At 49.9% G+C, this 13,533-nt stretch overlaps 1 protein-coding gene across 1 annotated transcript in view; it reads left to right on the top strand.

The window, feature by feature from the left end:
• The first annotated feature begins 701 nt into the window (after positions 1 to 701).
• The window catches only part of SBSPON (somatomedin B and thrombospondin type 1 domain containing), a 28,329-nt gene continuing 15,497 nt past the window's right edge, over positions 702 to 13,533 (top strand). The window contains exons 1-2 of the mRNA XM_060127711.1: positions 702 to 970; positions 11,656 to 11,850. Coding sequence (XP_059983694.1) covers positions 757 to 970; positions 11,656 to 11,850 — 409 coding nt within the window. The 5' untranslated portion in view covers positions 702 to 756. The remainder of the gene's footprint in view (positions 971 to 11,655; positions 11,851 to 13,533) is intronic.

Here is a 13,533-nt window from a genome sequence, read left to right as displayed (position 1 = left end):
AGACTGTCTATGGAAAGTTAGACTGACACCTGATTAAAGCGGAAATTATTTCTAAAATACCATCAAGCAGAATTTCTTTGGGGAAATCTGCAGTAACAGAAAGCGAGCACCGTTTATATTCTATGTATCATTAATTGGCTCTTCTGTGAAGCAAAGTGGCATCTTCCTGGGGCAGGAAAATCCCATTATAAAATGCTGCAGGAATAAAGCATGCTTCTTCAGTCTTAGCTCTCGATTGCGTGGCCCGGGGGCGGGGGACTGGTGTCCCGAGAAAAGCGCAGCGTGGGCTTCCTGGGCGAAGCCTGGGTGACCCGCGCGCACGGTGCGGCTGAGCCCCGCACGGGCACATCAAGCGCTATTCGGCTCTTGGCCTTGGAGTCAAAGTGCCCCGCGGGCTAACGTGTCCGCAGACGTCAGGAAGCAGAGTTGGGAACCAGGAGATGTGGTGGCCGCCCTGACGGGGCTGCTGGGGGCCCGGCACCTCGCTGGGCCGCTGGGATCCCAGAGCACCTGCTCTTCCGCTGCCTCCTGGCGGGGTCGCCGCGGGGAGGGGGCCGGGGCCCGGAGCGTCGATCGCGGGCGCCCTGGGGTGAGGCGCCCTCCCCGCCCGGCTCAGGACGGGCGCGCCGCCAGGGCTGGGGAGGGGCGGCGGGAAGGGCGGGGGCCGGCGCGGGGCAGGGCCAGGCCGGGCTGCTCCGGGGCCGGCGCTCTCCGAGAAGCCCAGCGCTCGCCCCGAAGGTGTGCGGAGCGCGTGCCATGAGGACCCTGTGGATGGCGCTGTGCGCGCTGGCGCGGCTGTGGCCCGGGACCCTGGCCGGCTGCGCCGACGCGGGGCGCTGCTGCCCCGGCCGGGACCCCGCCTGCTTCGCCCACGGCTGGAGGCAGGACAGGGTCTACGGGACGTGCTTCTGCGACCAAGCCTGCCGCCTCACCGGGGACTGCTGCTTCGACTACGCCAGGGCGTGCCCAGGTAGGTGGCGGGCCCGAGGGTGGGCAACCGGCCGTTCGCCCGCAGCGGAGGGGCACAGGGTCCCACGCCAGGGACCGCAGCCCGACAGCCAGGTGTCCCGGTGCCGTCTATCCCGGCCCACCCCGGATGCCTCCATCCAGGGTCCTCCAGCACCCCGCTCTCTAGGTGCACCCCAGACTCTCCATCCTAGGGTCCCCAGCCCCCTCCATCTCGGGATCTCCCCGTCCTCTCCATCTAGACCTACGGCTCCAATGCCCCCCTTCCCACCAGAGCCTGGGTGCAAGGGGCTGGAGCCCTGTTGTCTGGAAGGGAGCTGGCCACCTCTGCCGAATGAATCCCTCCGCCTGGGAGCTGCGGCTTGGTAGGGCCACCTCCCACCTGGAGAGACGGCGCTGACAGGTCCCAGAGGCACGCCCCTGTGCTGGTTCTGCTGCGTGCAATCTGTTAACCCTGGAGAGGGGTGATGAGCTGGGGGGACGTGTAATTATCCCACTTGGCGCCAAGGTCTTGTCCTGGGAGGGTACTTTCTTCTGAAGAACAAGTTCCTGGAGGACCACAGTTGTCCTCACCTGCACTCCAGCGTGTAGCACAGCCCCTTCCTCCTAGGAGGTGTTCCATATATTCGTTGAATTCAATTTTATCCATATAGCATGATAAAGATTTTTATCTCCAAGTTCCTAGTATGTTTTTAATCTTGCCGGTTTTCCTTTAGGGTCAATCTTTTTCATCTTTAAATCTCCCACAATATCACAGCCCCTGATATAGGCTCAACAAATGCTGATTTAATTAAATTAAAAGGTAAAGGAAGACATGGTGAGTACAGTCCTGAAAAACAAGGCGTGCCTGAGAAAAGCCAGCTCTGGAAATAAAAGTAGCCCTGATCCCTGATAATCACATCACCCCAAAAGCCACACATACATTAGGGTTTGACCTCAAGGAGCCCGGTGTTGTGGGACCTTCAGCATCTTCCTGGTAACCTTCAGGGCTGTGTCATTTCCCGGCAAACCGGATGCCTGGTGGAGACTAGCACCCCTTCTGCCTCTTTTCTGCCGGGAGAGGCCACCAGCCCACCGCAGGACGGTCACCCAGGCCTGCTGCTGAAAGAACACAGTTGAAAACATTAAGATTTTTAAAATCTTGATTGAAAGCTAATGATTTACCTGAGAATATTGATCTTTTTGATAAGCTTCTTTCCCTCTTCTGCTCCAAGGCCAGGGTACTTTACTACTAAAGTAAGGTGAAGAGTCAGTTACTTAGGGAATGTAGTACCCTTGGGCCAGGCGTCCCCTGCTCCCTCCCCACAGAATCCTCCCTAAACTCCTGTTGGCCTCAGTTACCTGGATCACTCAAACCTTTCCACCATGGCAGCCTCTCTCAGTAACCTTTTCTCTCAAGGGATCTGCCTACATTTTAAAGGTAAATACAGAATTCCTGCAGTTCAGATAACGGGCCCCGGTCTGTGGTAAGCACAGCAAGACAAAAACAATGAAGACACAATCTCTGCCCCCTGGAAGTTCAGAGCGGAGCAGGGAAACACACACAAAACCATTTGCAATATGCTAAGTGCCAAAATAATGGATCCGGGAAGCCAGAGAGGAAAAACTCAGAAGACCAGAGGAATTCAAGGAAGACTTCCCAGAGGAAGCCTGGTCCCAGAGAATGAGGGAGACGCCTCTAGAAGGGGAAGGGGAGTTCTAAGAGGAAAGCATCTCATGACTGTTCAGTGTTCCCTGTGGGCGTCAGCGTTTTGTGACAGCGCTAGGCTAGGCCCTAAGGCTCACCTGGGGAGCAAGACAGACAGTGAACACCGCTAGACAGGCGAGTGTCAGGAGGAAAACTGGCTTTTTCGTGTGCCCTAACAGCGCTATGAGGAGTTGCAGAATCCTCCAAGTCTCTGGTCAAAAATTAAACCCTCATTTTCAGTCCAGAGATATTAAAACAAAGAGCCTATCATTTCGGACTGAGGATTTATTGGGGAAGTAATGGCAGAAGAGAGAAGACCTTACCGTCTCCAGGGGAACTCAGAAAGAAATCCCAGGACCTTTGTGGCTAGGAGGAGGCTGTGAGCTGTGGGCAAAGAAGCCCAAGCCAGAAAAGGAAATGGTGCCTGCTAGGATTTTTTTTTTTTTTTTTCCGGTACGCGGGCCTCTCACTGTTGTGGCCTCTCCCGTTGCGGAGCACAGGCTCTGGACGCGCAGGCTCAGCAGCCATGGCTCACGGGCCCAGCCACTCCGCGGCATGTGGGATCTTCCTGGACCGGGGCACGAACCCACGTCCCCTGCATCGGCAGGCGGACCCTCAACCACTGCCCCACCAGGGAAGCCCCCCTGCTAGGATTTTTAAAGGAGCATTTTCAGGAGCCTTAAATGCCCTTCCCCAGGGAGTTAAGAGAGGCTCTTGCAGGTCTAGGCAGAAAGCAGACTCGGGATGGAAAAGGCTCCTCGTTGGTAGATTCTCTGTGCCTGGAGTTTTGCGGCAAGGCAGTAGGAAAATAGAGACAATTGGAAGGTGGCCCACTTGGCGAGCCCAAGCCTGCTCTGTCCTCAGAGCTGAGGGCGCGAGTGCAGGGCAGGACACAGCTGAGACGCTGGGTCTCCTCAGCCCTGGACCAGCATCACAACTGTGCTGACTTGGGGATCTGGGGAAAGGGGAGGTGGGCCTGCATTATTAACGTTTTCCAGCCGCAGGAGCTGGGGCTTTCAGAGGGCTCTCCTGTCACAGCGTTACCACAGGTGAGCAGCAGAGTGAGATCTGAACCCACGCTGCCTGCTTTCAAGTTGCCATCCGCCCCATCTGTTTGTGGCAACTCATAGCTGTAATTGATCATACCAGATAAGGTGCAGCGGCCCACAGCCTCCAGTTACTCTATGTACATAGAGCCATTCGGCCTCTTAGAATCCACTTCCTTCTTACCTAATGTTAGGTTAACTATTGATGCTGCCCGAAGCAGTTTTGACTGAAATGACATTAAACGTGAATGAAAAATGTAACTGTGTCAGTGGAACTTACTTCTAGCGCTTCTGATTTTTTCATCTTGAGAAACACATTATTTTTTGCCGTGGCTAAGAGATGACCGTACTGGACTTTTTCTTTTCCTAAATAGAAAGTTGTTATTTTTTAAAATTTATTTATTTTTGGCTGCGCTGGGTCTTCGTTGTGGTGCGCGGGCTTCTCATCGCCGGCAGCTTCTCTTGTTGCAGAGCGCAGGCTCTAGGCACACGGGCTTCAGTAGTTGTGGCACGCGGGCTCAGTAGTTGTGGCTCGCAGGTTCTAGAGCGCAGGCTCAGTAGTTGTGGCGCGCGGGCTTAGTTGCTCCGCGGCATGTGGGATCTTCCCGGACCAAGGCTCGAACCTATGTCCCTTGCATTGGCAGGTGGATTCTTAACCACCGCACTGCCAGGGAAGTCTGAAAGTTATTTTTTTACTCAGTAAAATATAAAAATAAGTTGAATCTGAAGAATTATTAAACTGCCCAAGAAAGTCAATTCTGAAATTAATCATCTTAGAAAAATCTAATTATGTTGATGGTATGGGTTTCAACACCAATAACGTATCTTCGTAACCACCCCCCACCCCCCAGAGGATAAAGGATAGAGAATTCTCCACTGGCTGAGCCTGATCAGGGATGGGGAGAGACTGAGGAGGGGACAGGTCTGAGTTACCCTGCCCTGAAGAACTTGCTGGAAGGCTTGCTTATCAGGCTCGTAACACGCAGTCTCTAACTCATTAGATGGGTTCGTGGAGTCTGCATTCTAAGACCGTAGAAGCAGTAGGTTGCATTGGCTCTTGGATGAGCAACTTAAGGACAGAGTAATCATTAACCCAAGTGGAGCAGGACAAAAATTGAGTCACCTCTATAGCCCAGTGTCTTCTCCTAGATTTATGGGGAATCCAAGAAACCAACTGGCCGTGCCCTCCATGTACCTCCCAGCTCTCAGTTTCCTTAGGTCTCACCACCCACCCAAGTATTCTTCATTTTGATCTCACTTTATGGACGAGGCAACCAGAGCACAGAAAGGTCAACTAGTGTGTCCAACGTCACACAGCTAATAAGTGATGAAGTGAGATTTGAACCCAGGAGCTCTGGGTCCAGAGCCCACACGTTTAAACGTTACGTTTTCACTGCCTCGGAGAAACTAGCCTTTATGAGAAGCTGTGGACTTTGCGGGTAGGCTCCATATACATACTGGGAAAGTGAGTGAGTCTTCTTTCTCCATCAACTATGCCCCTCAAGGGTGAAAAAACGTGTCCCACTCCTCTTTGCAATCCCCTAAGAGCTATCGCAGTGTTGTTTACAAACATTTGTCCAAAAACATATGACCACTGGTTTCCACCTGGAGGATGTTAACTGTGACTTCAGAGACCCGTGCCATCTGAGGCATATCCACATGTCCTTTTTAAAAATAACATTTTCTGGGAATTCCCTGGCGGTCCAGTGGTTAGGACTCTGCGCTTTCACTGCGGAGGGCGTGGGATCGATCCCTGGTTGGAGCACTAAGATCCTACAAGCCACCCGGCGCGGCCAAAAAAAAAAAAATTTCCTTCCTGATCACAAAATATATGTTTGTTGCAGAAAGTGTAGAAATGCACAAAAGAATTTACCTGGAAACTTACTACCCAGAAGAAGCATCATTATCTTTTTGATTTTGATTCCCTTTTTTCCCCCAGGCTTGCGGGGTCTAAAATTCTGTTTTTCTAAGGTGACAGTTCATGTCACTGTCTTGTTACCATTTCATAAACTTGTCCAGTTAATGTCTCAAAAGAAAAAAAAAAACGAAACAACCTACCAGGGGCCAGATAACATAAGTTTCTGCAAGAGGAAACAAATACTTGATCATTTTATTGGTGCTCTTTGAGGGGGGTCCATAGGCACTTGGGCAATATTTATGCTCTCATTCGTCTTTCAGAGAAGTTGTGACAGGGTTCCTGGGAAAGGGTACACATACGTAAGGAGAGGGAAAAAGGCAGATGACATACAGTTAAAACTGTGTCACCATGAGATGTGTGTGTGCGTGTGTGTGTGTGTGTGTGTGTGTGTGTGTGTGTGTATATAAAGGGACGGTTTTATTTTTCCTCTGTAGATTGTCGAGAAACAGAAGTTACGCATCAATGGTACTGCTGCGGGTAAAGTGTGAAAAGAATATTTCCTTAGGAATGATAACGACTAGACCTGATTAGAACTTAACAATGTGAGGGAGAAAGTGCTTGATTGTGGGTGGCCTTCAACTTTTAGGTGGCAAAGAGCCAGGCCGGCAGGGCCAGATTGCAAAGTGGAAGGCTTGAGTGTCTGTGATTAACCAAGGTGAGGCTACACGAAGATAAGCAAGGCCTTACATTAAGAAGAAATAATCCAGACTATATTTAGGAAGTGAAGGAGCCTGGCTTTCAGCTCAGTTTGCTGCCGTGTGTGTGTGTGTGTGTGTGTGTGTGTGTGTGTGTGTGTGTGTGTGTGTGTATTTGGCATCATCAAGAAAGGCATTAGAAAACAAAAGTTTTTTTTTTTAATTACCCTATGGTACCTGCATACTGAGAATAGTGTGTCTAGTTGCCACCACTCACCGGGATGTGAATGGGTATGGGGAAAGTCCAGCGGTAATTCTGAGAGGGGAAACGTCTATAGAGAGTTGTGTCCAAAGGCTGCAGGGAAGGGGGTCTACTGAAACAGTAAGTCCACCAGTGGAACAGGTAAGATAAAAGGGGGTCTACTGAAACAGTAAGTCCAACAGTGGAACAGATAAGATAAACACAGATTTTTTTCCACCATATTCTGAAATTCTCAAGTGAGGGAAATTGGACTCAAATAAAAGGAAATACCACTTCACGCCACAGATGTTAATATTAAAAGAGCTTGTCACTTTCAAGAGGTGGTACTGGCAGGGGCTATACATGGATTAAGAAGGCCTTGACAGGGTGTGGCCGCCGGGAGAAGCTGGGCTCTACCTGACCTTAAGGCATGGAAAGCAATGCTCCTTCCAGTGGACACCCTGTGGGGCCACCATCGCCAGGAGAGCCCAGACAGCTCTCGCCCGGTTGAGGAATGTCTTCTGTGTCTGGCTCTGGGAGTTTCTGACTTTGTCCCTTTCCTTCCACCGGCTTTCCTTCCCACCCTAGAGCCTCTGACAGTGCTTCGGCTTCTTACTTCCAGAGTCTGTTTGGATGTAGAATGTAATTCAGAAAGGAGGAGCAACTCACCCAATGCCATTTCATTCATCCATTCACTCACTGATTAGACAAATATTTGCTGAGCGCCTGCCACGTGCCAAGTGCTAGGCATGAAATAAAAAACTCGGCAATAAACAAAATAAATAACTGTGTAATTTGAATTATGGAGATGTTAGAAGGCAAGGAGCACAGAGCTCTGAGAGGAAATAATTTTGTGGGGGGTGTGTGTGTGTGTTTGTGTGTGTCTAATTAGATGAATTGGCCAGGAAAGGGCTCCCTGAAAAGAAAATAATTCAGCTGGACCTCAAGGATGAGCCGAACCCAGCCATGCCCAGTGTGGGAGGAACATTCCAGCAGAGGGAGAATACAGACAAAGGTCCCAGAGTGTGAAAGAGCCTGGGTGGGTGTGGCAGACGGGTGAAGAGGCCAGAGTGGGTGGAGCCTGGGGTAGAGGGGGCACTGGGGGTGCCTCCGGGTGGGAGCAACGGGCAGACACAGACAGGTCACCCAGGACTTTGTGGGCCATGCAGGGAGGTTGGATTTTAGTCCAAATTCAATGGCAAAGCCATGGAGGGAGGTTAAACAATCATTAAAAAAGAAAAAGAAAAGATTCGTGGTACATCTTTTAAGGTAATTGTACTTGGATATGACTGGATATCCTTGTTAGGACATGGAAAAATGTACCCTGCTCTTGTGTGCAGATTCGTTACTGAACTGTGTGACTTACTTTTCTGCTCTTGACTGTTCTTCCTGTGGCCGTAGTGGGGACGTCTGATAAACAGAAAGCTCCAGAGGAAGGGGTACTAGCTGGTACGTCATGAAGGGCTTGATGATTCCTTGCGCTCTGGGTCTATCCACTGTCTCACTGCCCAGTGAGCCCAGAGCCAGAGGTGCCTGCTGGACCCAAAGTAGAAGCTTAGGAGTCTTCTTCCTACCTCTACTCTCTTCTATGTCTTCTCTGTCTCTGTTCCCCATTCCCTTATTATATTTCCTGGGATCACCTCCCCAAATAAATTGCTTGCATTCAGATCCATGTCTCAGGGTCTGCTTCTGGGGAAACTCAACCTGAATGTTATGTTGATTTGAAACAAAGGAGAAAAAAGGAGCTTTTGCCGCTCTTCCAGGCACCCATTAAATCTGGGCTTCTTCAGCCGCATAGCACAGGGAGATCGCCTGGAGGGGTGGGATAGGGAGGGTGGGAGGGAGGGAGACGCAAGAGGGAAGAGATATGGGAACATATGTATATGTATAACTGATTCACTTTGTTATAAAGCAGAAACTAGCACACCATTGTAAAGCATTTATACCCCAATAAAGATGTTAAACAAAAAAAATCTGGGCTTCTTTCCGCTAAAAGGGGTGGGAGGGTGTCATCAAATCCCAAGTATTAAGACACAGGGAAGCTGGGGCAGACCTGGAGTCAGGAGATGATTGTGCTCACTGGGTAACAGTCTGCCAGCCCCCAGTGACAGCCAGGGAAACGAGAAGGATGAGAAAGTCAGATTTGAAGACAGAATATTTTGATATGCTAAGTATAGATGTGAGTTAGGTAAGCTTTAGTGGGAAGGGAACACTAATGGAAGAGTTCAAAAGGAAATCTGTGTCATGCAGTTGAGATCTATGACTTGTGGTAATAAATCTGTCAGAAGTTTCTGTACTTCTCCCAAGCTCCGTGACAAAAGATCACCTGTGACAAACTGTAATCCAAATAATCAAAAGTTCACAAGTTAATTAATAATAGAATTTTTTGTGCAGAATAGGAATAAATACTTCAGACTCATCTTCCAGCTCAAAATATTTTGTGGAACCCCTTTCCACTGGTGAAACTCTATGTGAAGTTTTTTCACTTTCTCTGACAGTAAAGTCCCCGAGATGTGATTGTTCAGGGCCCCAGAACTTTCTGATTCTCTTTAAAGTCATGAATTGGAAAGACAGGGCATAGTATTTTGCCAAGGACAAACCTTAACCCATAGGAACAACAGCTGATTCAATGACTCTGTGATGTGAGGACTTTGCCTATTGGTCAAACCAAATAAAATAAACATTTATGAGACATGAGACACAAATATTGAAGAAATACTGAGAGACTAAATTCATCCCCCCATGTCAACTTTTACCATATGGGTAGGGTGTAACCCAAGTCCGTATTACTAAGTTCTGAGTTAAAGCCATGGCAAAGTTGTATTTTTTTTTTGAAAGTGCTCCCAGGACTTCCCTGGTAGTCCAGGGGTTAAGAATCAGCCCTACAGTGCAGGGGATGCCACTAAGCCCACGCGCTGCAACTAAGACCTGATGCAGCCAAAAATAAATAAATAAATATTTAAATAAAAAAAGAAAGTGCTCCCTACTTAGGCTATAACTATTTTTTTTCTTTTTTTTTTTTTTTTTTTGGCTGTGCCACACGGCATGTGGAATCTTAGTTCTCCAACCAGGTATCAAACCCGTGCTCCCTGCTATGGAAGCATGGAGTCCTAACCATTGGACCACCAGGGAAATCCCACAAAGTTGTATTTTATAGTGATGTCTAAATGTTTAATCTTTGAATTAAGTGTATTATTATTTTTTTATTTTATTATTATTATTTTTTTTTGCGGTACGCGGACCTCTCACTGTTGCGGCCTCTCCCGTTGCGGAGCACAGGCTCCGGATGCGCAGGCTCAGCGGCCATGGCTCACGGGCCCAGCCGCTCCGCGGCATGTGGGATCTTCCCGGACCGGGGCACAAACCCGTGTCCCCTGCATTGGCAGGCAGACTCTCAACCACTGTGCCACCAGGGAAGCCCTAAGTGTATTATTAAGTGTAGTTCAAGTCCAACATATCAGGGCAGGATTAGCTGAACTCAGGGATGAAGAGATTTGGAGGAGAAAGAGTTATTAAAGGAATTAAGGACAGAAGATGTCTTTCTCAACCAGCTCCTAATCTGGCAGCCTCTTTAAATGCCTTCTGGTTCTATGGGCCAATTAAATCAGAGGACTGTGAAAATAAAATGCGAAGGTCAACAAGAGATGAAGAGCAGGAAGTGACCTGTTATTGATTTTCCAAAGGATGTGTGCGTGGCAGATACAGGGAACCAAGTCTCACGTGGCTCGTTCTTGCCTCGTTAGGTAGCTGACATGTGATGCCTATGAGTTTTTAGATGATTAGTAACAGCATCTTTTAAAGCAGTCTGAAATTTTTGGATTACTGACTGAGCTTTATGTTGTATGTGACCCTTTTCATGTCAGGTGTAGTTATGTGCTACCAAAGGATACAGCTTGCAAACGCCATGAACCCTAAACTAGAGTTTGCTGAGAGGCAAAATGAGTTTTTTCAGGTACAAACTGTTGGAAGTCCAATCAGATTTCAAAGAAGTTCAGGTGTTTTCGTGGTGAAGACTCTGGAAACTTGAAAGTATGAGGGTGATTGGGAAAAGTGGGTCACATTTTGTGGGAAAGAAAGAGTTTTGGCATCCGGTTCAGGGTACATCTTCTGTCTCCTTGTCCTTATATCCAATTTCAAGTCCTCAAGTAATTCAATTTAAAAACTCATTACGGTCCTTTTAAAGACTCCTTGGGATTTTAAATGAAAAAGTTAAATGTGCAACCGCATTGATTTTATAGTCTTGGACAGAGCATTGAGAGCCAGATTCTCACCCCGACTCCGCCTCTTCATGCCTGACCCTGGGTATTCTTACCCTCTGTGGGCCCTGGTTGCTGGTCTCTAAACTTCGCCTCTTACAGTGTATGAGCCTCTGAGCCATGGAGGATGGGACTAGAGCACCCAGGAGAAACCTACTGGGTAGGGGGGGGGTCCTTCGTGCGGCCTAAGTCATGTTTTATGGAGGCACATTTCCAGATAAGAATTGGGCTTACCTGGTGGCGCAGTGGTTGAGAGTCCGCCTTCGAATGTAAAGGACGCGGGTTCGTGCCCCAGGAAGATCCCACGTGCCGGGGAGCGTCTGGGTCCGTGAGCCATGGCCACTGAGCCTGCGCATCCGGAGCCTGCGCATCCGGAGCTTGTGCTCCGCGGCTGGAGAGGCCGTGGCGGTGAGAGGCACGTTTACCGCAAAAAAAAAAAAAAAAAAAAAAAAATTGACCTGGGTAAGTGGTAGGAGAAATACCTTTTCTTTTTTATATATTTTTTTCTTTACGTTTTCTACAATGAATGTGTGTTATTGTTATCATAAAAATGTTCTGGCCAGAGGAGGATAAAGTTACACTCAAAGGAAAACAAGAGCAAAGACCTGATCTAAGCCCGGGGAGTAAGAGGAAGTACCCTGAAGACATCTGTCTCTTTTACTCGGGTGTGTCCTGGCTCAGACCCATCTTCATGATCCTGGAACATCCGCCTGCCTCTAAGAGATACTCATTTATCAGTTCACCATCAGGGCGGGTGGCATCAATGTCAACTTGGGGTGTTCCCCCGATCCAGGGCCGGGTCCAGGCGCAATGTACGCGGGCTGAACTTGACTGTGTGCGTTGGCGGGAACGGCCGGGCAGGCGCTGGGTTTGCTCAGGTGTGCGTCCCGTCGTGCTGTTTTTCAGCTCGCCCGTGCATCGTGGGGGAGTGGAGCCCCTGGAGCGGCTGTGCGGACCAGTGCAGGCCCACGGCCCGCGTGCGGAGGCGCGCGGTACGGCAGGAGCCCCGGAACGGCGGCGAGCCCTGCCCGGCCCTGGAGGAGAGAGCCGGCTGCTTGGAGTACGCGACGCACCAGGGCCAGGACTGCGGGCACGCCTTCGGTACTGCGCTTTCCCCGATCGCTGCCCCGGGGGTCTCTGGTGACTTTCCATCCCTTCGTCCCATAGAAGGCCATGTGCCAGGCCGGGAAAGTTCCATGAGCTGCAGGGAATGGGATGGGCCAGTCTGCCCAGAGGAGATAGGAAGCTCAGGAAATACTTGATCAAGGCATTATACGTCAGCTGTGTAAAGGCCTCCTCCCACCGCCTCCCAGTTACAACCCGGCGGTGGCCCCTTGCCGCTGTGCGTGCGCCCGGTGTAACGGACGCGCACTGTGGTTTCTGAGCAAACTCAGTCAAGCTGACCACAAAGGGCTTCAGGTAGGATGAGAGTATTTCACTCAGATTAGGTTGTCCAGTAAGAATAACCCTGTTTCACCTTTCAAGGTCATTCCTGTTGAATCACGAATGCTTGCATACATGTGAAACTAGTAGAAAACATAGAAATTCCGAAAGGATGATAAAATGATTAAAACACCTGCCTCTCCTCTCAAGCCGTCTGGATCGGAGCTGATGTGATTGGATCTATGATTCGGGAGGATCGTTCTGGCTGTGCCGTGGCCGAGGAGACCAGGAGGCGGCTTGATCATAAGTCAGGAGCCACAGGAAACTCACACAGACACAAACAAAAAGGCCAAAACAGGGGTGTTCATCGGCATTGAATCTGATAGAGCGAAACACTGATTTCTCAGGGTAGCAAAGATCCCATGTTTTTCATAGGAACCTGGAAAATTCCATGTCAGCGTGACCCTCACTAAGCCATTTTTTCCCTTTTTTCCTTCCACACACAAATATTTATTGAGAGTCTACTTGATGCCAGGCGCTGGGCTGAGTGCCAGTTACAACGGGGGAAAAATGTTGACATGGAGTCTGCTTGTCAGGGAGATCACAGTCTAGTGGGAGGGGGAGATGATACGCAGATAATCCTAGGACACCAATCCCAGGAAATTACAGCTTCAGCGTGGTACCCCAGGTACTGAACAGGGGAGAGGTGTCGGGAGCTGTGAGTGTGTGTCGGAAGCAGATTCCCCCAGGCCTTGGTGGAGGAGGGCAACCCCAGAGGCCAGGAGGGGAGCGACTTCCCTGAGGATGTGGAGATGAGGCTGAGAACTGCAGAGCTACGTAGGCAGAGAGACCAGTGTGGCGAACCAGACAGTCAGGTGTAGGGCGTTTGAGGGATTTGGGGACTGATCTAGGAAAAACGCATGACCACGAGAGTCAGTAACACACAACCACCTTACAGGGTTGCGTGAGAGGGGATGTCCAGAGGCTCTGATATGGCGACCCCCATACAGAAGGGAAAGAGAGGAATCTGCCAGGAGCTTGTGTGTCTAGGTGACGTTAGCCAAGCAGCGTGGTCTGGAGTCTCTGGGGGCTTCAGAGGGCAGGTGCCATGACGGCTTGGGGTCTTATAACCATAAGGCTTTACCTTATCAACGGCCGGCAGATGTTGGGTGTAATTTCACAGGGTATGCAAAACAGGCAGGACCTAAATGACTAAAAATCTGCTTGTTTGGCTATTTTAAAAACAAACTGGGGCTTCCCTGGTGGCGCAGTGGTTAAGAATCCGCCTGCCAATGCAGGAGACACGGGTTCGAGCCCTGGTCCGGGAAGATCCCACATGCCCTGTAGCAACTAAGCCCGCGCACCACAACTATTGAGCCTGTGCTCTAGAGCCCGCGAGCC

The sequence above is a fragment of the Lagenorhynchus albirostris genome, chromosome 17 (assembly GCF_949774975.1).
Source record: "Lagenorhynchus albirostris chromosome 17, mLagAlb1.1, whole genome shotgun sequence".
NCBI lineage: Eukaryota > Metazoa > Chordata > Mammalia > Artiodactyla > Delphinidae > Lagenorhynchus > Lagenorhynchus albirostris.
This window is presented reverse-complemented; position numbering and strand designations above follow the sequence as displayed.